This window comes from Mastomys coucha, unplaced genomic scaffold, assembly GCF_008632895.1.
Source record: "Mastomys coucha isolate ucsf_1 unplaced genomic scaffold, UCSF_Mcou_1 pScaffold8, whole genome shotgun sequence".
In the NCBI taxonomy this organism is placed as follows: Eukaryota; Metazoa; Chordata; class Mammalia; order Rodentia; family Muridae; genus Mastomys; species Mastomys coucha.
Genome location: NW_022196914.1, coordinates 6,666,162 through 6,693,141, shown reverse-complemented (window position 1 = coordinate 6,693,141; position 26,980 = coordinate 6,666,162). Strand labels below are relative to the sequence as shown.

General features: G+C 37.1%; 1 protein-coding gene across 1 annotated transcript in view; it reads right to left on the bottom strand.

Moving 5' to 3' along the window:
- Positions 1–12,453: 12,453 nt before the first annotated feature.
- Prlr (prolactin receptor) overlaps positions 12,454–26,980 on the bottom strand; it is a 20,262-nt gene continuing 5,735 nt past the window's right edge. Inside the window, exons 2-6 of the mRNA XM_031360009.1 lie at positions 25,249–25,418; positions 23,637–23,778; positions 23,074–23,173; positions 22,483–22,552; positions 12,454–20,735 (exon numbers count right to left, since the gene is read on the bottom strand). Coding sequence (XP_031215869.1) covers positions 19,743–20,735; positions 22,483–22,552; positions 23,074–23,173; positions 23,637–23,778; positions 25,249–25,418 — 1,475 coding nt within the window. The 3' untranslated portion in view covers positions 12,454–19,742. The remainder of the gene's footprint in view (positions 20,736–22,482; positions 22,553–23,073; positions 23,174–23,636; positions 23,779–25,248; positions 25,419–26,980) is intronic.

Sequence of the window (26,980 nt, the reverse complement as noted above, 5' to 3'; positions counted from 1 at the left end):
AGTGCTTTGCAACCTTCCTAATGCTGCTACCCTTTAATGCAGTTCCTCATGTTGTGGTGACCCCCAAGTATAAAATTATTTCATTGCTATTTCATAACTGTTATTTTGCTACTAATATGAATTAATGTAAACACCTGATATGCAAGATATTTTGATATAATGCAATCCTTGTGGGAATTGTGAGTCACAGGTTAAGAACTGCTACTCTTGGGGCATCCTGCTTCAGCATGACTGGCTAGGTTCTTTCTGATATTAAGGTGTGAGCACCCTGAGACTTCTGGGTGCAAGCTTCAAGGGGGAACAGAGTGCACCTAAAACTAGCAGCAGAGTGTAATACCATTTATGTGGTTCTGTTGCGCAGGCATACAAAATGAGTGATGGGATCATGGAAGTTTGTGAGAATGTTCCAGAAGAAAAGCTAATGTGGTGTGGAGATGCACTGCCTGTCATATTCCCCACCACAAGGCCATGTTTGGCCATTGTATGAGGTTGAGATTGTGGTGGAGACCCCAGAATGTTCAGAAACACATGGACATCAAGGAAATATGCAGGCACACGAGTGAAGCTAGCAGAAGAGGGAGTTCACAAACACTTCAGGTGGCATGGTTCTAGCCAAGTCAGTTGTATTCAGATGTTAAACATAGAGCTTTCCTTGCTGGGTTTCTGCTCAGTATTTTTTGCTGTCTCCACACTTCCCTTTTGGAACAGGAATGCTTAATATAAGCCATTGCATATTAAAAGATTTAAATTTTTTTTAATCAACAGGGCATGTCATGAAGAGATTGTCTGAATCACAGAAGAAATTGCTAGCTTTTAAATGGTGTGGGAACTTGGGACTTCTGAATTTGACCAGATTGGTTTTTGTTCTGTTGAACATCTAGGAGCCAAAGATGTTAAATTACAATTTCAATATGAGGTACATCCCCAACATGCACATGCATCTGAATGTTGGGTCCCTAGCTAATGGCACTGTATTGGGAGATTATGGAATCTTCATCTGTGGTGCTTATCTTGTAGACTTATGACCAAGAGAGTGAAGGCTGATTCTACTTCTTATCCGAGATCTCTTTATTTCCTGGTTTGTAGCACTGAATAACCAATTGTTCCCTACTTCTACTGGTACAGACCAAGCTAGTCCAGCCTTCATGCATGCCATCCCCACCATGAAGGACTGTATTCTCATAAACCACACATCAAAACAAATTCTCCCCCTCTTCAGCTGCTTCTGTCATTATCCTTTCTGCAACAATATTGAGAAAAGTAATAAAGTATTGAAGGCAGACCAGGATGTAGTTGAAGGGGTCAAGAATTGAGAAATTAAGGATGCCAATAAGAAAGATAGGATCAGCATAAATAAATGATGAAATTGATTTAGCTGTTCATACCTAGAATCCTGCCTACTCAGGATGCTAAGTTTGGGAGAACACAAGTTTGAGGCCAGTTTAGGATATATAATGAGTTAAGACTAGTTTATGTAACTTCATGAGATCTTATTTCTTGATAAAAATAAAAGGGGGCTGTGGATATAGGTATGTGGTAGAATGCTTGCCTAGCATATTTGTGGACCTGAGTTCAACCCCAGAATTACAACAAATAAACAAATGTAGCGTTAGGGAAAAGAGATGAACAACAGGGTGAGAGACATTCGTTGAGAAGAGGAGGACGCTGAATAGCTGCAGAAAGCCCTGGAGATGCTTAGATCCTTTTAGTTGCTCGAATGGAGCAAGGAGTTGACAGTTGTGGAGTTAGTGTGATTTACTTTTATAATATCCTTAATTTCATAAATTTTTATTCATCAGTCCCATCACCTTCTAACTCTAAGCTCTACAAACAACTACTAGTATATTTACAGATCTTTTTGTGGGCATGTATAGTGTTTGGAATGAATGTATTTTCATGTAACAGCAACAACACTTTTGTTGTTTTTATTTGTTGTGCTCAGGGTCAACCCTAGGGCATTGGAGCAGGCTAGACAAAAGATATATGACTTGGATACACCTTCATCTCAAGTGCATTTTTGATTTATGTACATGTGTGAGATGTGAAATATTTGTCTTTATTTTATTTCCATCCAGAACCGTCGTATTGTGTTTCAACCAGCTGGCTATAAAACCACGTCTTCCAGGTTTCTGCTATTAAAAAACAGACATCAGTATGTTTTTTTTTTTTATAGCAGTATCGACAGGAGATAAAGTGGCAAACAAAATTAAAATTAGAGGGGGCAAAGAGGTAAGGTGAATGGGCTCATAGTCTTGCAGAAAGTGCTGTGGTAAATTTCCTCTGCTCTTGTGCTCTCATTGAGTATTCAGTGAGGAATATGTTCACAGGGAAAGAAACTGTGGTCAGCAAGCAAATCTTTGTTTAAAGAGATGTCTTCACCAAGGTCTGACAGGATCAACATGGAACACAGAGGGGAATGCCCTGAGTGCTTTATCTGCTGTGTCCTTTCTGCTTTATGTCATCTCATCTATAATTTGCAGGTTTAGAATGTTTTCTCTTCCCCAAATGTTTTCTCAGCATTGATTTGAATGAGACACTATTTGATCCCTTCCTGAGCTTTCTTCAAGTTCTTGTTTGTTAGTTATATCATCTTACAGCCCCACAGTAAAGATATCTTATTATTTTTGAGGGTATCTTCATTTTTATTTTTAAAATGTTGACGATTTTTATTTATGAATATGTGTGTTATAGAGTACCAAGTATGTGCAGATACTCATGGCGGTCAGAAAAGGGCGTTGGATCTCTTGAAGCTGAAATTACAGGCAATTGTAAACTGCTCTCTATGGGTGCTGGCATCTGAACTCTGGTCCTCTGGAGAACAGCCAACATTCTTAATTCATGACATCTTTCCAGCCTTGAAGGGTATCTTATCATGAGAGACAGTGTCTTACCAAGCTGAAGAGGCAGGTTGCCATCTGTGAGAGCTGTCTTGAATATCTTTCCTTAGCCTCTCCCCTCAGTCTCCACATTTTTCCCTGGGCTCCATTTCTTATGTCCAACTTGCTCCTAACAAAAAAGGCAATTGGCTCTGACATATCTTTCAATAATACCCAAGAAATGACTTTTTTACCCCAACATGACTTGAGGAAGCAATGATACAAAGTATGGAATGAGTTGCTATAAAGTCAATATAAATTATGGTCTCTTGCTGGAATCCCAGTCCCCCAGCCCATTATGTTTCCAGGGCTGTAGGGAGCAGCTATATGATGTGGCCAATCAAGCACTTCAGGATAATACATCAGCAAGGGCAGTGGACACAAAGCCTTTCTCCTCAGCACAGCGTCGGCCATGTTGTTAGATTGTGTCTAGCTTATGCTCTTCAGTTCATCTACACTATTGGTTTCACCTTTGAGACATTCGAACCTATAATCTTCATGACTGGAATTTTGGGGGGTTTGTTAAGATTTGAGCTTTTGGTGAAGCACCTGATTTGAGGAGCTTTCCAGAGTGGGAAGCAGAATAGTACATTTTGAATAATTTGTGCAAAAGTGAGTGATTATGACTTTTTTAACTTAAATGGGGGGATTATTCTGATGTTCATAAAATGTGTTTCCATAAGCAGACAGCTAAGTGAAGGCACACTCAAGCCCAGAAGAGCATGAAGTGAGTGGGAGGGAGGCAATCTCCCACTAGTAACCTCCAGTGATCACTTGTGGCTCTGGTGCACAGAGCAGGGTGACTGAAGAGAAGTTACCAATCAGTTACTTATTGAGATGGCTGGTATCCGGAAGGCACTGATGTCTCAGCAGTGACCAGAGAGCATGTTAAAAGAGAAAATTTATACAGCAAACCAAATAGAGAGAAAGAGCACTTCCATGGGTGGGACTCTTCGGTGGCTGCTGAGACCCTCTAGAGAGCTGGGGCTAAGGATAGAGAAAGGCAAAGCTTCAGAAAAACACACTGTAGTTACAGTTGTGAACAGACAGAGCCTTGTAAACTGGAGAAAACCCCCACTTCTGTGTACGTGTGTGTGTGTGTGTGTGTGTGTGAGAGAGAGAGAGAGAGAGAGAGAGAGAGAGAGAAAGAAAGAGAAAGAAAGAGAAAAAAAGAAAGAGAACAAAAAAGACACAGGAACAGAGACACACAGAGAAGTAGAGACACAGAGAGACACAGAGAGTCAGAGATGTACAGAGACACAGACACACACACAGAGAGACAGAGATATCATCATGTGAAAATGGGAAAAAAGATGGCAGAAGGCTGAGGCTGAGCTAAAAGAAAGCAGACATGAGCTGCTCAAAAAACACAATTAACACTGATCTCATTCATCACTGAGCAAATTTTAAAGTCTAACCAGACAAGTGTCCTGGAGACTAGATTATTGGCACTGGGAAAATTCTGTCTTGTTCTCAGCATTTAGTCGCAATGGTGGTGACACCCAATTTGAGAGGCTCCCATTTGAGTCTGCAGCTTCAGTAGTCAAGATCCTCTTCATTGTCCAGTTTTTGGAATCGTCCAGGAAAGGTCAGGCATGGATCCACCTTGTATTTGCTTGGAGAGCCAGTCTAATTATAGGAGAGAGACCGAGTCAGAACCATGGGGCGGGGCTCCTTTTAGTGGGAAGTCAGTAGGAGTCACAGGGTACATTTTCTCATTGGGGTTCACCAATCAGTGATGCTAACTACCAGGGATCCACAAAGGTGATAAGTGACAGTCGATGGGAGTGTAGTTAGCTGAAAGTCAGAGACCCAAATGATGGGATACGGAAGTGTTCTGTAGGCACTGGTTATCACATCGGTGTGGCAGAAAACATTTTAAGTAAAAGGATAGAAAAGAGTTCCTCCAATATTGGGAAGGACATGGGCATCTAAGTAGAAGGGGCTACATGAACCCTAGACACATGGATTTATATGTAACACTGCGCTCTCCTGAAGCCCTCCATAGTCTTTCCTCAGCCTGGGTCTTTAGTGATTTAACTCTAATTCAACACGGGCAGTTCTTCTCTTTTGGCACATCTTTATTTCTGGTTCTTTCACAACTGTGAGAATATAGGAGAGACTGAATCTCATTAGAAGAATGGATAATGGAGACAGAAAGGGGCCAGATATCACTAAATAATCAACAAATGGCAGGAATAAGTATCATCTGGTGATAACTTGGATATTAATAGTATCAAGTTTCTAATTAAAAGATCCAGGCTAGTGTATTTGATTTAAAAAAAAAAAACAACGCAAATCCTCTCCAAACAATACAGCAAAATGATTAGATTGTCTGCTACTTGCTAGCTGTGTACCCAACTGGCAAAGAAAAACACAGCTTAAAAGTAAAAGTATAGAAAAGAGGTCTCTAGTCAATAGCAACTGCAAAAAAAAGGAGTATCTACACCCACTCATTTCTAACAAAACCTTGGAAACATATACATATATATATATATATACATATATATGAAAATATATATATTCATGAGAGTCCTTACCATATTAAGCACAGTTGTTTGAAATTGTCTGATAATGATGATAGTTGCATAATATCCAGGTCTGGTACTTATGTTTGTTTTGTCTTTTTGGATACTAGTTTTTAACTCAGCACTTTAGCATCCTTTGTGATTCTTTTTGATGAAAGCTGTGCAGGATGTGTGATAGAATCTGAGGCAAAGAGACCTTTAGTGTCAGATTTTGTGTTAACCTAGTTAGAAACGGGGCTCTATCAAATATTTTCTATAGTTAAGAACTAGAGTACTAAAATTTCTTGAGTGTGTTTTGGTTTGATTTGACGTTGACAGTGTTACCACTCCTCTGGCCTTTAATTCATGATCCCTTTGCCTTAGACTGCCAGTGATAATATCTTTGCCTTTGTGTTCCCCGCTGCCATTGATTTGCTCTCAGCATCTTCCTTTGACTAGAATTAGGGGTAGCAGGTCTTTTAAAAAATCATGTACTATTTTAGTTAGTGTGAGTGTGGGTGGCTGGCTAGGCACCTGTATGTCACTCACGAGGAGGCCAGAGGACAACTCTCAGGAGTCAGCACTCTTCCCTTCAGGGCATCAAATTCAGGTAGCAGGCAATTGTCACCTATTGAGCCAGTTCTATAGCCTGGCAGCTCTGTTAACTACAGAGGTATAGGTGTGCATGGTAGTCCTAGACTCATATGATTATACTTCAGTCTTTCAGTAGCTGCATGTCTCTGGGCTGTGATTCCACAGTTATGCTTCTGATAGAGTAACTTAAGAAACAATAATAATGAAAGGATGCTTTTGCATTGCTACACCATGCAGGGCTTTGCTGGTCTTTGCTTGTCTTCAATGTCTATGGAATAGTTTTGCTGGTCTTCATTTCATAGAAGGAAAAGCACCAAAGAACTTCTTGTATTATTATGGCTGATTCTTGATGCTTCTGTTGACTCGTGCTGATTTGGTGAAGTCATGAGGTTTGTATTGGATCTAGGAGCTGCTACTGATACCTGCTTGGTGTTTACTATTGGCCTGGACTGCCACTGCTGACTACTGATTTGTGTTTGGTGTTTGCTATTGGACTGAACTGCTGGTATCCTGACAATGAAGAGTGGAATTGTCCTAAAGAATTACTTCTAACAACCCAGATGTCCCTCAACAGAGGAGTGAATACAGAAATTGTGGTACATCTACACAATGGAGTACTACTCAGCTATTAAAAACAATAAATTTATGAAATTCATAGGGAAATGGATGGATCTGGAGAATATCATCCTGAGTGAGGCAACCCAATCACAAAAGAAAAAACACGGTATGCACTCTCTGATAAGTGGTTATTAGCCCAGAAGTTTGGAATACAGGAAGAACAACCCACAAACCACAAGAAATTCAAGAAGAAGGAAGAACAAAAGGTGGACATTTCATTCCTTCTTAAAAGGGGGAACCAAATACCCACGGAAGGAGTTGCTGGTCCTGGCTTCTGCTTTCCCATCTATATCTCTGTATGAGAGAGAAACTACAAACTGCTTGTTGAAGTGTAAGTCAGAGGTGGATATGGTAGAGTGACTGATGGGTAATTTCAATAAAGAAGGTTCGGACTCACAAGTTCACCTTACAATTTCTTTTTAGTAAGCTGCACAGTAGGAACTTTTCTGAGGATTGGCCCCTCTCTTAGTAGGCATAGTTTTTGAGTTGCTCTTTGTTGTGAACCTTCCAATCAAGGCAAAATGATTTCCTCCACTCACAGCAGAATGAGATGTCTAAGAACTTGGTTATTCCTGTGTGGCAAGGTTCAGGGGACTGTTCCTAATCTTGGAGCCCGTACATACAGTGAAATGTCTGACAAGGATCTTCACTTAATATCTGTTCCTGTAATGATTATTACAGAATTGGTCTCATCCATATAATTCAGAATTCAAAAGAGAAAATAAAGGAAAACCACATTAAACGAGGAAAAGAAAACTGATCTCCTAAAGGACAGGGCATGAAAACAACAACAACAACAACAATACCAGCAGCAACAACAGCAACAGCAACAGCAACAACAACAAACCAAACCTCTGAATGAAAACAAAACCCCACAAAACCAAAAACTAACTAACCAACCAACCAACCAACCAACCAAGAACAAACCAACCTCAATTGGAAGTGGTAAATAGAAACCTAACTATGCATTCATAAGATGAAGGAACAAAAAGGGAGGATTAAATTTATACCCAAAAGAAAGTAACAATGTTAGTATCATAAAAATAGATGTTATGGTAAAGGGAAACATTGGAGATTGAAAGATCAAGATTAAATTGGGGCTGGAGAGATGGCTCAGTGGTTGAGAGCACTGACTGCTCTTCCGAAGGTCCTGAGTTCAAATCCCAGCAACCACATGGTGGCTCACAACCATCTGTAATAAGATCTGATACCCTCTTCTGGTACATCTGAAGATAGCTATAGTGTGCTTAGATATAGTAATAAATAAATAAAAAAACAAACAAACAACAACAACAACAACAAAGATTAATAATGCAGTGGTTTTCAACCTGTAGGTTGTGATCCCCAAAGCTGTGGCACCTCATATATTCTGCATATCAGATATTTATGCTGTGATTCATAACCATGAAAAAGTCACTACTGAGGTATCAATGAAATAATTTTATGGTTGGGGGTTACTGCAACATGAAGAACTGTATTAAAGGGTCACAGCATTAGGCATGTGGAAACTACTATACTACGAGGGCTGAAAATTTAAGCCAATATGCACCTAGTAATATAACTTACAGATATTAAAGCAAACATTAATAGAACCTCAAGAAGAAGAATTCTTTAAACAATGATCTTAATTTATTTGTGATCACATCAGAAAATTATTAAGGAGCAAAATGATCAATCTCATAAGTGCAAAAACTTTAATTTTTACAAGAAAATAGGATCTAATAAAACTGCCAAAGTACACCACGAGCAAGTGATGTTTTCTCAAGAATACAATTGTAAATTAGCCTTAAAATATTTTTCTGAACAGTTTAACTACAATAATCTATTCCTTAATTAATAGAGAAAAACTCACCTGTTCATTTGAATTATCAAAGAGATTTCCATTAATGTAACCCAGGGTATGTATAAATACTAGCCTATATAGTACCACTTTTAGCAAACTTTTAGCCACATTCTTTTTGAAAGTCAGAAGCTATGTAAAAGGCCTTTTACATATGTTTACTTTCACCAATATGGTGATATTGGATACCCTAACCCAAAGAAGAGATCATGAAGAGAAGAAATGTAAGGACTGGAGAGCAAAAGTAAAGTGGTTTTCTAAGAATATAATTGGAAAAAATAGAAAATTTAAGAAAACCTACAAATTATAAGAACTAGTAAAGTTCAGTTAAGTTGTAATACACAAGATAATTTTTTTTAAAAAAATAATGAATGGTTTTAGCTAGCAGTAACTGCTTAGAATAGGATTTTGTCTCCAAAAGGTGCCAATGCCAATAGCAATAAAACTTACCAGGTAGCTAGAAATGAGTTTCTTACAATGAGCACAAATGCTCATGAGGAATAGTGTAAAACATTCCTGAAGGCTAATGAAAACAAAACAACAGGCCATGCTCACAGCAGGGACCACTGGTCTAAACTTGCAGCTTCTCTTAGAATTAATATATAACTTTAACATGTGACAGTCTAGTTTCCAGCACAATAGTTTAGGAGATATGTAGGATCATCTCAAATTTACATGATGAATAACTTAATGAATAGAATATTTTGTGGAAGGGGCATAGTGATATGGGAATTGTTTGCTGGATATTAAGATTTTGTGTGAGAAATCGGAATGATATCAGAGAGCTAGGGCAGGAGTAGATAGAAGCACGAATTATGAACTGTCAAAATTCAGGATATGGTAAAAGAAACATAAGACAAGCAGTAATGAGTGAGTTGTTCAGATATTACATGGATTTATCAGTGAAAAGGACATTAAGATAATAATAATATTTCACTTTAAAGTCATCAGATTGTCAAAAAAAAGAGAATATTTGACAACACTAGATGATTATAAAAGTGGGGTGGATGGAGGCTCCTATATGGATGCAGCAGGTATATTGGAACAAATGCCCTGGAGACAACAATTTGTCAGTACCTAGGGAATTCAAAAAATATGCTTTGTATATTATCCTACATATTTATATTATAGAGAAACAATTGCATTCAGCAGATAGAACCAACAAATGAAGCTACTTATATCTTAAAATGCCAAATGGTGAACAAAACAAAATCAAAGTACATAGTGATATATGCCTATAGCCATCTCACATAGCAAGAAGTTGAGCCTTATAAATATAAAACTCCATAAAATTTGAATGATGACACATACCTCTTACTGAAATGTGGATATGAAGTAAATGCTTTTTTTTTTTTTTTAAGACAGGAAGCATACACAACATCAAGACTGTGGTTGACATTGAATGAAGAGGTAAATAAGTTAGTTTTGAAGAATATGCAGGTTAGCTTCTGTGATGTTCATTGGTTAGAGAAAGATATGAGACATGTAAGGGAAAATACTGATATTAAGAAAATTTGATATCCATAAATAGTTATTTGCTACATTTTCTATGCAATTTCCAGGCACTTATGAAAATTCTTTATTTAATAAAAATATGATCAAACCATAAGTGGAATTTTAAGTGAAGATGTAGGGTAATTCTAGATTGGAAGAAGTTGACACAAGAAAAGGTCAGTTCTGCCACTAACATTCCATGGTTTCACAACCTGATTGCAACTTGATTTTGGAAATTCTCCTATTCATTTTTCTTGATTTTCCCAGGAGAAGATCCAAGAAACTTCTGGGTGCTTCCAGTCATGTTTACATTTTCAAGACTTGAATTTGGCAAATGAAGAAAGACAAGGAACATGAGGGCCATGGAAGGAGATGCAGAGCTCAGTCTGTTTGGAAGCATGAGTCAGATTTTATTTAGAATCAGAAGGAAAAGAGATGAAGGTGGTGAAAGCTGAGTGCAATTTTTGTCTTTAGAAAAACATGCCATGGGTGAATGGCCCAAGATAAAATGTTTTAGCATGTGCCCCAATATTTTAGTTCCAGAGAGCTTTGGAAAGCCATTTTTCCTTCCACCAAACTAGACCAGAGCAGAGCAGAGCAGACTAGAGCAGAGCAGAGCAGAGGAGAGCAGAGCAGAGCAGAGCAGAGCAGACCAAACCAGACCAGACCAGACCAGACCAGACCAGACCAGACCAAACCAACAAATTCTAGTAAAGTTTGTTAAAGAAAGAGCTTACTTCAAGTTTTTCATATAATAAGTGGTATAAGTATGTATTAAGAAACAACTTGTTAAAGTAAATTTAATTTAAACACTGTTACCATTGTAAAAACGCTAACTCTGAAAAAGTATTGGAAAACCCATGAAAACAAGTTCGGCCATACTACAGTATGATGTAAAATAAAACTACCAGCAATGTCATTTAAGGCTACCTTCTAAGTTTCATAAGAAGTAAACACTACTCCAAACATGTACTGGTGGCATTTACCACTTTTTTCTAAATATACTTACGAAATTCCCATTTTTTCTTCCACTCCTATTCAATAACCACCATTCCACTGGTGATTTGGTTATGTTCTAGACTTAAAAGTATCTTTATAGGACTGGAGAGATGGTTCAGTGGTTAAGAGCACTGACTGTTCTTCTGGAGGTCTTGAGTTCAAATCCCAGCAGCCACATGGTGGCTCACAACCATCTGTAATGAGATCTGATGCCCTCTTCTGGTGTGTCTGAAGACAGCTACAGTATACTTATATATAATTAATAAATAAATCTTTTAAAAAAAGTATCTTTATAAAACTCATAAAACAATATGAGCCTTAAGTCAGTTTGTAAAGAACACACTTTAATATGAACCTGATCATTAAAAGAGAATGTTTAATGTTCCCAGGGTTGGCTGCTGTTGTGCTATATGGTGTGGGGGGTGCTTACCATAAAAGAGTTATAATTTTAGATGTTAAGAATTCTCAATTACACAATATTAGGAATTGGTTGGATTTCCCCTGCATACTTTAGGGGAACTATAAAATCTAGTTGGAGATTTTTTCCATACGCTGTAAGGTCCCAGAGAAGAGGGGGGCATGTTAATGAACTTATGACTTTATTTCTTATTTTTACACACCAAGATGGGAGTTGTATCTCACAGCTTCTAAATGTCAGGATGAGTATGTAGACTGTATAGAAGAGGAAGACTCAATGAGTTCAGATTTTAGACTCAGTTCTAGCAAGATGTGGTAACATGAATTCCCATTTTCTCTCAGAAAAGCACACAAAAAACATTTAGAAAACACGCTAGCTATTTTATATCCTCAGCTCACTGTTAACTGTATGTTATTTATTTTTGGTGATCTACATTCTAAATGAGGCACATTAAAAATACATATGAGCCCTAGAATTAAAGGCAGATGGTTCTAATAGAAGTACAGCAAAGTCAGTGCTGCTTTACCTGAAGCCAAGCTGTATGAACTGATCATCACTGTGAGAAAGCATATGTCCATTCTCAGATAAGACAAAGCATTAGAGAATTAATCGAAGCAGACAAGAGGTCTTCAAGCAATCCAAGTACAGCTTGCACAGTTCTGCAACACAGCCTGAGCATTGGATGAGTCTAGATCAGAATTGCTAAAAAGGTAAAGGCTATCTGTTCACACTCAGTCTGATGGATTTTGTCAGAGAAGATGATGAATCATGCTGTCCAAATAATAATGATGAATCATACTGTCCAATGGGTTGTTCCTTCCTTTACAACATTTAAATGAGCTTCCTGTACTCATCCTCCATAAGCCTAATTTCATCTTACTTTGTTTCTATCAACTTCTCATATGATACCATTGAGATAAATGAGGGGGATTTTTGCCTTGTCTTTGGGATGGGTGTACACAAATGAGAAAATCTGTTTGGTCCAACTTATATAAACAGTTTCTTGATTATAGATCATTCAGTAGTTAAAAAAGTCTCCAGTAAAATTGCTCTAGCCATATGTATGATATTTTGCTCATCTCAATTTCAAAAAAAATTAGAAGGACAAGCAAGGGAAACAAACATTTATTGAGCCAGGCACTGAGCTGGGTATTTTCAATAATGACAGAAATAGAAATGTAGTGACCATATTATTCTGGAATGTCTAAGATTCCAGTTGGCAAGCATTATTTTTAGCATGCAGTAAAAATGTGAGAGAAATTAGCATAATCTTCATATAATTGACAAAGATTTAATTGTCCATGTTGTCCTTACAAAGTGGGTGGAGACAAATGAATAAATTCATAAAAACTAGGAAGTACAATGTGCAATAACCCAAGATTTGCAGAGTGAAAAAGGTAGGAGGATAAATCATGAGTTTAGTATCATATCACCCTTTAGTGCTAAAAGAAAAAAGTCGATATCACAGTAGTGACACATAGAAGTGAGTCTTAAGTTCAAAACAAGATTTTTTTTCTGATAAATGGCTGATTCTTCCAATACCACAATATATTTGATGATTAAAATCAAATAAAGAGAATATTTAATTCTTGGGAGTTTGGGGAAATTAAATTGCAAATTTATGATTACAGATCTGGCAGCAAAAAATTAGAAAAAAATCACTTCATACACATCCAAGTAATTCTGTTCATTTGCATTTCAAACAACAGCAACAAAAATTAGAACCAAGGGAGGCAAAGAGCATAAACATCTTTGAGCCAGGCACTGAGTTGGGTATTTTAAGTAGAGTGACCCAAGTTATAATTGCTTTGGCCAACCAATTTGAGGTGACTCATTGATAGGAAAAATACTTGCACTCTATGATTTTTTTTAAAAATCTGATGACTTTGTGTGTGGTCTTTCTGTACTTTACTCATCAGCCAATATCTACAAAATATCAAAATGTAAAAATGGTTATTCATAAAAGCTAGCATAAATCTGCAAATTAATGAATTAGAAGGTTTATTATCAGGTTAAAAATGACAACAATAGCAATCACTTTTAATTTTCCACTTAAGGTTAAACTTTGTTTGGCAATTTGAAGGGAAAGAGCAGGAGCGAGGTAGTGGCAGCTCTGGAAACAGGGAGCCTTATGCTACAGCGGAGTCTTTGCTTCAATATGGCTTTACAGAAGGCATGATCACTCAGTGAGCTAATTACTTTGGTTTATACAAGAGACTCTTACATTGTTTAAAGTAATGACAGAGCACAAAGCACAAAAGCAAGTCTCAAGGTGCAAAGAACACTCGGGGATTACAAGAAGCCAAGCAAAGGGTTGACATTTCAATAATTGGTGGATTGTACTTTAAACATATTAGTACCCCAAGTAAGTTATACAATGACATACACTATCACTTGTAGACAGAAATTAAAGGGAAAATCAGTACGTTCACAGTTTCAACAGAAATATATGATTACATACATGATTACACATATTTAGTTTTGCTTTACAGACATAGACATAATTATATTGAAATTAGATATGGTTAGATCATAAGTCATTAAATAATAATTTTACTTGTATTACATGATAAATTTTACAACAAGAGAATTATATATTTCAATATGGCATATATGGGTTTTGAATCACAAAAAAGCAAAATAGTGTAAAATAACATACTTTAGACTTAGGAGTGTCACATGAATAGTATATCAAATATTCCATCAACACCAGTCCAAACATAAAATGTGGTATCTTTCATTTCTAACTCTAAGCAGCTTTGAAGGAAGGTCATTAGGATGTGGAAGGGAGGTAGTTTTAAAAATTCAAAATCTGTTTCTCAGGAATTTAGTAAAACAAATGATTTTCAGAGGTATTTTTTTCTAATAATTTCTTTTTTATTGTTTTCATTTTAGAGAATGTGATAAAAAGGCTGTCACCCACCCCAAATTTGCAAAATGTGCACAGAAAAATCAAGCCTGTATTTTGAAGTATATCCAAGGGGGCATAACTTGACCATAACTAATAAAGTTTATGCTTGATAGTACTGTTTTAGTCACAACAGTTGTTTAGAATTTCTTCTCTTTTTAAACAGTAGTAGGTAAATATTAATCAGCATGCTAAGATTATTTGTGAGTCCTTTACTCATTGACCAGACTGTATAGATGGTTGCCTTTCTGCTCTATGTGTCTCAATGCTTTATAACTTGAGATAGAAGGAATTGGTGTGAACAGAACTGCTGCTAGCCTATGGTCTTATTAGTTATGTTTACCTCTCTGCAATTCACTCATAATTACATGTAGATTTACCATTTCCAGTAAGATCTGAGTGACTGGATACCCCATTTGTGGGTTCTGATATGCCCCACACTTTGGAACTTTCTGTTTTTTACCTTTTCTCTCCATTGGAAATTGATACATACAGAGATCAAAACTAAAGTTATCTTTTTGGAAAACAAAACTCTGAGAGGAAAATTTCCATTGATTCACAGATAACACCTATTATTCATAGGGAAGGACTATAAGTATAAGTAGATTTTTTTTGTTACATCATAAACTCTGAAGAAAACAGTCTATATTTTTTTAAAGTTTCTTTTTAAGACAGTCAACATCTACTCATCAAGATAGCCCAGATTTATTAGATAATGAATTGCTGGCTTGAATCTTAAAACATGTACATGTCAAAATGAAGCATTATTTATGACCTCAATTTAGGTTTGGGTCTGTGTGGAGAGTTAACCATAGGTTCATTTATGTAGAGTCAAATCATTGTTTATGGGTAATTTTATTCCTATAGACCCAATTTTACTGTTCTGCATAATTAATCTTTAGGGAGAATAGCAGGCCCTGGAAAGAGGAGCTGAAAAGGCTCTAAGAATGTAGAAATGGTAAGGAGGCAGAATTGCAAGAGTTCTGGTCTACCTGATTTGGAGACATGGATCTCAGTTTTCAGTTAAGCATTTTTTTCACTCAGTTTCAGGCATTTACTGTCTAAGTTAGGGGCATGTTGGCCATGGCCCTTGGGCCTTTCACTTATAATCTTAGATTTTACATAAATCATGAGAATTAAAGACAGACCTAGAAGAAATTGTAGGAACTTTATTTTTTTTGAGAGGGTCAACCTATTTATTTAAAAGAGGGGAAACCATTGGTCAGAATTAAAAAAAATCAAGGTCTTGCAGCCTATTTAGTAGCAGTGATATGACCCAGAGCTAGACACTGAGGGCTCAGAGACTCTCCTACCAGAATCAGTATTGTGCTTGAGCCAAAAAAGACAGAAAAGAAACCTTGCTTGATGATGTATATATGAAATTTTTATCCATAGCAAGTCACAGGATAGATATTCAAGGTGATTATTATTTTTCTGTATGTGTGCAATACTTCAAAGTGCACACCTTGGCCTCTTTGGGGCCACGCATATAATTCAGTGTCATTCAAGAATGAATCAGTATTTTTTTTTCAGAATGGAAAGTCTTGAATTACAGGCTCCAATCATGCTCAGACTCAGGAAAAGTGATTGATACTATTCACTTCAGTTCTCTGATGATTCAATTAAACTATACACAAAAACCCCTGCACATTTTGTTGGTTAGTCTTTAGAATATTTGTAATCTCCCCATTTTTTGTTAATCTCTCCATTTATTTAAAAGAAATCCATTTAAGATCAAATTTGCTTTCCAATTAATGTACTTTTCTTCCAATATGAAACCTTTTTAAAAACAAAGAAAGGCACTTTGTAAAACGTATACAGATCTCTTTCTTTCTTGTCTATGCTAAATTGAAGTTGCTAAGGGTAAGCTGAGTCATTTTACAAATGATGGGCAGCTAAAGCTAAAAAAAAAAAAAATGAAGAAGCTAGTTTTCCATCAGGACAAACTTTCCCCTGGAGTTCAGGTCCTTTGGTTGTTCATTGACTGAGGATTCACCTTGGATCAAGTAAAGAGTCTCCCGGCTTTAATTTTACACATGCAACAGGGCTTGACTGTTCCCCACCAAACAGGTTTAGAGTGAATCATTGACCTATAACTGACTACCAGGATTGGTCTCAGGCACTTAGGAGAATGTATCATCTATTAAAAGTCAGAGACATTGCTGATGGTAAGTTGTGCTCATATTGAAGTTCCTTATATGTACTTGTTAAAACTTATCAGAGAACATTTTGCCATTTGTGTCCGAAAGTTCCATCAATCATCCAAATGAATGTATTCAGTTTCCATGTACTTCATAACTTGAAATTTTTAGATAGTTGCTTAGAAAACTATACATTTTAAAAAATGATTCAGAGCAAAAGGTTCTTTAAGCTACATGGGCAATAGTTATTCATTAAACAGGATGATGAGAAAACAGGGAACAACCAAATACAAGAACAGTGGTTTGAGGCTGTTGGCTCCATGCAGGAGTGAGCATGGCCTCAAGCGTAAAGCGTACTTTTTATAAAGACTCGTGTCTCACTTCCTGTGTCTTTCTTAGCACTACATCTTACCTCAGCACACATATCTGCACATCACCCTGGAGTCTGACTTACACTGTGTCCATATAATATGGAATACGCGATCAGTATGTGACAAATGGGTGCTGAGACTTTAAAGAGCAAGGCAGGATGAACATATGAATGAAGGTGCTCTATATTTTTATAACTGCCTGAAAACTTCACTATGATGCAAGGGATTGGTTTTGATTATTCATCAAGTCATAGAATCAAGAAGGCTGAATTTCAAAAGGCTGTAGAGAATATTGGTCTAACACAAAGAAAACTAGAATAGCTAATTGGTCTTTCCAAGGCAAAACAGGACTAGAACCCAGGTGTCTTTGACTCCTAGTATTTCTTCTTTCATCCAAGCAGCTGTCTTTCAATAGAAAATATTTGGCCACAAAAATTCTAATAAATTAACAGAACTATATAGATTTGATTTTCTTCCATGAATGCTAATTTATTTTTGTGGAATGTAACTTGACTTTAGACAGCTGTATTTTCCACATTTGCAAAATTACATATCTAAAGCTGATTTTTAGACATTTCGAGCAATATATGCACTATCAGTTTATAGTGGTGATTTGTAAGTAGGTGCATTTATTTATCTCCTGGAGAAGGATAGAATGTGTTGGCAAAGAAAGTTTAGTCTGCAAGGCTTTGGCATTTATTTTCTTTGTCAGCAGCTTTCCAGGTGAATTAGGTTCACTGACCATCTTAGAGGTTGTGCCTATTTAGCATGTCATTGTCTTGTGTGACTTTATATAAGCTTCATTACTATGTGAATTTTAAATCACTGAGTTTTGATTTTGTTTTCTCTTTACATACAGTGTTGCTCATTTCAAATTAATAAACTTGCTCCATACTTTCCAAGAGAGGGAAAAATAACTTTTCATGAAAATGATCATAGAGAAAAATGCTTCTCCAGTTTGAGCATGCTGGGAGCCTAGTAAATGAAGTAAAAGTCAGATTCCAGTTCTGTATGTCTTCGAAGATGCAGTTGGTCCTCAGACATTCAGTAGGGAGGATTCTTGATATTGCATGAGCCTGGACAACTTTCCCAAATGCTTCTGTTGTTCACAAGATATTTTATATATTAGGAACATAAGCTTTGACTGCTTGCATTCATAGTTCTGGTAGCATTGGTTCTATGCTTCCTTTCCATCATCAGAGAATCTCTGAGTACTGCTTCTACCACAATGTGCATGTTGGATGAAATGATGAAATCACAAGAGGTGAGTTCAGAGTCTCTATATCCAGTTGGTGAAAGAAGAGAACTGATTTGCCAATAGGTGAAAAGCAGAGGGAGAGTGAGTCATAGATGCTATTGTTAAATGGAGATCCAAGGCTTTGCTTTCAACCTTCTCAGGAAGCCTGCCCTTGGAGTTGGCTTGAAGACTCTACCATCCCTTGACCTTTAAAACTGTTATCACTGGGCAGATGGTTGCTTTCCTCAAACTTTTATCTGGACATGTGTGACGTGAGGACAGCCTCTGCCAAGATCTTGCAAATGCATGTATTCCAAGGAGATGCTGACATTTGGCTTTCCTTAAAATCCTTTTGTGTTCAGGATTGCTCAGGTAAAAGTAAACAAAACAGAGTCAGATCTCTGTCTTGGAAACCCTCAGTAGTCATCACTGCCCTTGTTCATGGTGCTTTGAGACTCACCCATAGGTGGGCAGATGGCCTAAGCTCATGGGAGAAATATGTTAGGTCTATAGAAAGCCCTAAAACCCAAAGTCAGTGATGATTACTGTTATTATTTTATCTTAGGGATAAAAATAATCAGATAAACCTTACTCTGTTGTAGTCAATTGAGGTTTTCATCTACTTTGCATTCCTCAATGGGCAATGGGTTGCCTGGCACTTCAGTCTAATAGGGACTGCATATCCTGATAAACTTTGAATACTCACTGTAACCTTGCAGCAGAAATCACCCTACTCACTTGACTACGTAAACATCAGTACTGGGAATTTAGAAAATAGTCTTTACTTTACCTAAGTGATAGAAAAATAGTCTTCAAAAATACATTGCTAGACTTACGGGTTTGTATTAAAGTAGAATCGTATGTACAGTAAGGCAACACTTCTATTAGTGTCCTGCAATGATTACCTTTTAGATTAAAGTTAGTCTTTGGGATTTTTTTTTTCTACTAAGAAAATAGTAGGGTTTATAACATCTCCTACTCAAATGAAGCAAGGAAAACATTTGAAATGGTTCACTATGTGGAATTCATTGGCCTTATTTGTATGAAAATTTTATTTCCCCAAACTATACACTTGAGAAGCCTTAGAATAAAATAAAGTTTTAGCAGAATAACCCATACTTAACATATTCAAATCACCTTAAGAAAACATTGGGGGCATGATACCATTTGCATACAAGCAATGGGTCATTAAGGTATAAGGACTGATGTAAACAATTTGGCTGGTGTCCTAGAATGTATTCTTTCCAAAAAGTGCAATAGCTGGACCATCATCATGAAAATGAAAGAGGAGTGTAAAGGCTTAGCCATCAGGTCTTAGAGTGATTTTCATGGTATTTTCAACCTATCTGTCATCTTCTTGTGCTAGATCATTTTGACTATTTCATACTTTCTGTCAGATGACAAATCTATTGCAGAGGCTATACCTGTTGGCACCATCCCTCAAGAATAGTAAGTGATGTGCTTTTATTTAATTGAATATATATATGCAAAGAGCAAATCTACAAATCACAGGAAACAAGTTGATTTGTTCTGGAGATCAGCTGTTGAAAGGAAGCAAGTGCTGAACACAAGCGTGAGAAGGAGTGAAGTAGTGTTTTTCTTTTTTTTTTCTTTGTTTTTTTTTTTCTTTTTATACCCACATCCTGTAACATTTGCTAGCAGACCACATTATTTCATGACTCTGTAGTGTTACCTGAAGAGAAATCACATTTTACCCAACTAGTCCATAAGTCTAGCTATCAGTGAAAGGAGTGCATGAAGCATGTAGGGTCCAGGTAATCCAGCCTGCCTACTTGGAGTCTGCAGTTGCTTGAGGTTGCAGCAAAGCTGGCCAGATCTTTCTCAGATTGGTTCTGTTCAAGCGATGGCGGAGCCTTCTTGGCTGATTCCCTGAACAACGCTGTGTTCTGGGCTCGTGAGTCTGGCACTAACACCAGGATGTTGTTATCCGTAACCCCAGACACCTTGGCATACTCCTTACTGGTTTCAGGAACCCCGGGGTTTTCTGTCTGGTTGTTTTCTCTCTGCTTGGGGAATAATGATAGCATTCCATCTTTGTTGACTTTGTGAATCTCCACATAATCTGGGGGTTTAGCATAGAGAGTGGGGCCTTTCTCCTGGAGCATCGGCCAAGGTGTGCTTTGTTTGTCAGAAGGAAAGATTTTTGCCCCTTCTTGCACAGCCATTTCTTCCGCTCCAGTCTCAAGGGCTTTAGACGACTTTAGAACATTTTCCCCTGCTTTGTCCAAGAAAGAGTCCAGTGTATCCACAGGACTTCCAGCTAGCTTGCACACATCAGCAATGCTGTGGTAAGGAGATCTGGGCATGTGTTGGCCGGGTGGTAAAGGCCATGTCGAGGATTTGGATGCATCTGCATGAGAATTGGGGGTGGTGCTTTGGGGGTCTGGTATGGGAGGAATATTTGCCTCAGGATTCTCTGGCTTCTCAATGATCTCAGGGATGTGCAAGGTAGCGGGGTAGGCCTGGGGCTCCTCACACTTTTCAGACAAAAGAGAATGGCTGTCATAGCTTCCGTGACCAGAGTCACTGTCGGGATCTAGGTGTGTGGGTTTAACACCTTGGCCTGGATGCTCTTTGGAATTGGCTGGCATTAGCCTCTCATCCTCATTGTCATCTACTTCCAAGAACTCCACCAGCAAGTCCTCACAGTCAGAAGTGGGGGGAAAGTCTTGGCACCCCAAGGCACTCAGCAGTTCTTCAGACTTGCCCTTCTATTGAAACACAGATACAAGGAGAGATGGCTGTTAGCTTCATCACACGCCACCCTTGGCATCACAGCTGAGTGGTATCTGGGCAGAGTAAAGGGGCTTTGTTCCTGGGGCAGCAGCCAGGCTGTATCTTGCTTAGTCTTGGAATGGGAGCTTTCCACCTCCTTCTGCTCAGGAGAAGGCCCCTGTGAGCAGTTTCACAGAAGCCTTCCCCCGCGCCTCTTCTCCACCCCCCCAGACTGCAGACATGTGTGTGTCAGGCCACCTAGAGGAATCTTTTGAGTACTACTTGCCAAACTTCTCTTTATGTCTTACCTTATCCTTGTGGTTCTAATAGTGGTCATGAACTTAATGGGCATATAACTCTCAATGTATCATAAATATATAACTACAAAATGAAAATGTCTTGTGTAACATTTGACGTCATAGTGTTTGCATATACATGTGACACTGGTTCTCCCTGGCTGAGTAACTCTGAGATATAGTGGCTGGCCTTCTAGGCTATTCTACCACTTTCTGGAGTATAGTGACAATGAACTGGTCCTTGTCTCTGGCTTCTGCCACTCCTCCTTCTCACACTCCTTTTCCTAGTTCCTACCACTCCTTTCCTTTCTCTTCCGATCTTATCATTTTTAGTTTCTTCTCTACTTCTTTCATCTCCTTCTTCCTCCTCTTTCATCCTCCTATTCCACACTGTCTCTTGCTTCTCTCCCTCTTACCTCAACCTTTTCCTCTTCCCAGTCCTCTAACGTAGGCCATGTGCCTAAGCTTTAGCTTTTATTTCTTATCATGTAGCTATGACTTCAGGTAGGTTACTTTCCTTGCTGGACCACAGCTTCTCCAATTTTATAACAGGAGTAGCTGTAGTTTTCTGCAAGGATTCTTTTGAGCATTAGAGATAATTGAAGGAAGAATATCAAAACTTAAGCCTAAATAGCTATTTATCATTAAGTCTCTGTGGCTAGCAGGTTACGTTGTAAGATAGACAGTTGGTAACTTGCTTAGCTGAGATGTTCCTGTTGGTTTTAAAAAGGTCAATACTAGACTGGAGAATAATGGTAAGATCACTGGACCTGAAGCCCAAATTCCTTAGCTCTAGTCCTTGCTGTAATAGTTGCAATGAAATGTTTTGGAAGATAACTTAAATTCATGGTAATAACATCAGCTGGCATTTACTTTTAAATACAGGTGAAGGCTTCTCTATACATCACTGTTAAGGTAAAATTGAAACTATACATTTCAACCTAGAGACAAATGCTTTAGGTTTGTCTCAGATTAGTCTAATGCACTTAGGAAAACATGAGCCCATAGAGTACTGATCTACTGACTTCTCACATGGAGCATGGGGATAATGGGAAATTCTGTCACAATAGTTTATGTAAAGAATATTCAAGTGGAAGCTTTGACTTATGTGTAAAGGAGATAATTGTAACAAGTTAGTTAAGATTCATTATTTGAACAAAACGGTCATCTCTGTCTTCAGTAGCAGCCCTGGACAATATAGCATGCCTCACCATGAATTTGGGTATTTCTTAGGTTTCTCTCCTTGCTCACTGATATTTAGAATATGATCATTAACCCATCCATCCCAAATGCTTCCTTCTGTTAACATACATGCTGCTGAGGAGGGACCACTGAAAAAGGATGATCAAGAGGGCCAGATTGTATTGATGGGGATTGTGTGTGCATGTGTGAACTTAATTATCATCAAACAGTGAGTCACACTGCATCTTCTGCTTCTGGTACTTACCTCTAGTAGATGAGTATCAAATCCTTTTATTTTTGGCCCAGGAACTGGTGGAAAGATGCAGGTCATCATGCTATAAAATAATTTGTGAGAGTGGATAAATGACTCATCTTTTCATTGTTAATATTTGAAAGAGTTTTTCTTTTTCTTTCTAATTCCTAAATAGCTGATGCATGGGCTATAAGAAGTTGAAATCTAAAGCTGTGTGAAAGTAATAGTAAATGCTAAAGGTAATCGTGAAGACACACACTACACCCTATGATGGCTAATTTTGGATGATGATTTCAGGCTACTAGATTATTCTATTTGGTTTTCTCAATGTTGGCTGCATTTGCCAGATTTCCACAATTTTACAGCTCTAAGTCCCTATTTGTTGGAAAGAGTATTGGATTTAAATAAGTACATTTTAAAAAGTTTTTAAAAAAACCTCTGAAAAAAAGATCATTTTTTTTTTGTATGACCAAAATTACTGGTAATAACGGGTAAATAAGGTGTTTAAGCTGTTTGCTGGTTTCCATCATCTTTGTATCATTACTTTTTGTCATTATTCCTAATAACAATGACCCAGAGAAGGGCTGAGAGACAGTATAGTACCTATAGCCCTTCAAAGCCACTGCCCAGACCATAATCAAACAGATGACAGCAGAGAGAACGGCCACAATGATCCACACAGTTGTGTCTTTCAAGGTGAAGTCTAAAAGACAAACAGCCAGAGAGCTTTGATCACATATAACATCATCATTAAAAACCAAACAGCCAGACAACATAACGCACAAATCTCATGGACTCAAGATTTTTTTCTTTCTACAAGATTTTTTCTTTCTATTCGTATCTCTTGACTTGAAAAGCAATCCATCAATAGTTGGTAGGTGTAATACAAACAGGGAGTCATAAGAATGACCAATTAGTCCTTGGAAGATATTATAAGCTAATACCGGCAACTTTATTCTAAAACCTGGTGTTTAGCAACTGTGATTCAGGCAATAATACAAATTTTCAAATGTCTTTTTGTTAGATCAAGAGATGATTATCACATTTCTAGCTATTTTTTTCTAGGTAAGGCTCAAAATAATTTCTATAAGAATAGATATTACATGCAGTTTTATTGTTTATGTTATTTATAAATACAGGTTAAAAAGTATAGCCCAAACACTTACCATTTGGTATTTCAATGGATTTCTCCTGACTCCATCTACTCCAATATCCATGGTCTGGCTTGCAGCGTGTCTGGACAAGATACTTTTGTCCTGGATATAAGTCAAAAACCTTAAATTGTGTTTGATGACCTGTAAAATGGATCTAAGGAGGAACAAGGAAAACAGGAGTTACTTCTGAATTTTGATATGAGGAAAGAGCCTTTTTTAAAACAATGTATTGGGGATTTGGGCTGCATGGCTCTGTTAAGACAATGCCTTGTTTGCATCATTCTATTCTATCCTTTCTGTCTTCCTCTTAAAGTTCTCTCACAAAATTTAAAAAGGGAGGCAGGCAGATCTCTGTGAGCATGAGGTCAGTCTGTTCTACAGAGTGAGTCCCAGGAAAGCCAGGGCAGCACAGAAAAACCTTGTCTCAAAACCAACCAACCAACCAACCAACCAACCAACCAACAAACAAACACACACAAAAAAACCCCCAAAACACAAGAGGATACTTGGTGATGAATTAACTCATACACATGAGAGATAATAAAATTATTAGTTTACAAACTCCAGTGAAGTAATTGAGTTGAAGAATTTTTTTGTTGGTGCTAAAACTACTAAGTGGAAAAAAATCCAAGTCTTCATGAATGTTGAAGTAATTGTACATAAATAAAGTGATACTTAGCAATGAAGACACCAGATTTATACCTTCCTAATCTAGGACTTAGATTAAGTATCATTTATGAGGTAGACCAGATGGCTTATGCCTCATGATGATGATGATGATGATGATGATTATGATGATGATGATGAATGTAGTATGAAGTCCATACTAACTACTTATACAGTGTGTTGAGATACATGTTATTAAACTTGAATCTAATTCAGTCCTTAAATCTCAAGTCTGGTTGCAAAAGTCACTGAAGCAGGGACAGCAGCTAAGTGATTAAACGAAGGACTAATAAAAAGTGAAAACTGTGTGATATCCTAATGTGACCTCCTGTCTTCACTGCATCAAAACTGTCCTGGAGTAGACTTTGGTTTAGAAAGCTAGATAATAGATATTTTATTTTGAAGAAACCAAGACAGGGGAGAATAAAATGTAGACTAATCACTATGTTATTTAGGGATTTTAATTACCTTTAAAAAAATACATGATCCTAATTTTGACTACATTTGCAAATGTCCCCCCTTTCAATAGATACATATACTGAAAAAGTTAAGGACAGAATATTGTAATGCTTGTAATTGTGACCTTATCTTTTTATAATGAAGTGTTACAAAGTATTTCTTTAAAAACATATTGACCATATACAGATTAAACTGAACTCCTTTTGCCTCCAGCCTCAGTATAGTTTATATTCTTCCAGAGGCATCTGGATCAGATACATCCTTAGGAAGGCGAGTTGGGAACCTTCCCAGTTCAAGCAGCTGTCTTTCTGAGCATTCTGAGTATGAACAGCTTTAGATCTCATTAGAAGGGAGAGGAATTTCCATACCCAGGACGGCAATGTCTACAATGGGATACCAACATGGTAGGCAACTAATTAGAGAAATGATCTCTTTTGTCATGAGAGGTTTATCCTTGCCAAAGGACACGATTCCTCCAGTAAGCTTCTGTTTGACTTACCTCCCACTCTTCTGCTTCTTCAGACTTTAATCGAATTTCATATTCCATTGTAAACCAACCAGTTTTTACATCAGTTATGGTGGGTGGAGACCATTTTACCCACAGGTATGTTTTTTTGTCTTTTAATTGTTTTACTTCTAAAGTTAGGTTCCGAGGAGGCTCTGGTTCAACTGTAGATACAAAAACACTTTAAGTTTCCTTCACTGCTTGAACCTTTTTTTCTGTTCTCTAACATAGCTTGCATTTTCTATCAGTCCAATTTCTCCACTGTATTATGAGCTCCTAGAGGACATGATAAATATATTTTTCCTCTTAATATATAATCAATCATGTTTGTATGTGAACAAAGGGTTTGTATGGTAACAACAATAATAAACTGAGATTTTGTTTTGACTGTATTTTCTACTTAACACCAACCAGATTCATGTATATATTTATGTACTTTTCCTGAGAGCAATGGCTATGCAATAACAGTGGAGATGGGGGTTTCAAGTTGAAGTTGCTATATGACATTATTGGGAAAGAGATTTGAAATAATTTATTTCCCTTAGTTGGAAGCAAGCATTTCCTTGAAGAAAAACTGCACATCCCTTTGTGCATCATCCATTCATATTTATAGTTTTGCAGGTTACAAGTTTACAGATTTTTGCCTTTATCAACTAAAGATGTTATACACTCAAAATATGCATTACTCCTTATGAGAACAGCATTAACTCTGCCAGATAGTAAATGGTTAAGATATGCACAGCACTTGAACTTTTTGATAGTGTTTCCCCTAATTAACTCTAAACCAGCTTGTTGGCTCATTCATTCATTTATCAAATGTTTACTGAATTTCCACTAGCAAATGGTTAATATTTCTTTCTTTAATTTATTAAGTTATGCAGTTTTGTAAAATGGTCTCAAGTCAGTTGTACAGGAAAGTGCTGGTCATCTCAACACCTCAATCCACTCCCAGGTAGACCAAAGCCTTTGTACATCAAGTTGGGGGACAAAAAAAAGGGGATCACAATGGCTGACTATTCAGAATTAAAAACAGAACTAAAGAAATATTAAGGCAGAAGATTTAAACAAAATTTCGCAGTACATTATTTACATAGAAGCAATGCTGTCATCTCCCAGTGTGGACTCAGGGTGTGGACTTGGCCATCCTCTTCTCAGGAGTGGGAGTGACTTTTGGGAGGGTGAGGGACATTTTATAGCCATATACCTCATTAAGATTTCTTAAATGTTTCAAAATTGCACTGTCATGCATTCATATGTAAGAATTGGCAGCTAAGCTTTGTAATGTGATATAATCCTTTGATATTGATTTAAAAAAATTGAATGTTTAAAACTGGGTTTTGTTTAAATTATGGTAATACCTTAACATTACAAGAATTAAAAAGGTGTAGAGTCTAGTAAAGTAGAGACAAGTGATAAGCAGTCTGGAGACAAATAAAGAGTTAGTTTGCCTTGGAAATAAAAAGTGAATAGTAAATAAATAAAAAAAGACTGTTAAATCGATTGTTATTTTATATCAAACAACTTTTATAATACTTATTTTTATTTTTATAATATTTTATAAATTTTAAGGAATACGACAAAAATATATTATAGGTATTGAAGGGGAGTCTATGGGAGGAGCGGTGGTACAAATGGAAAACAAGAATGTGATTCAATTGTATTTAAATAAAATATGTTTTTAAATGTTAACAAATTCAGATAAATTGAAATCATGTAACTTTTCTGA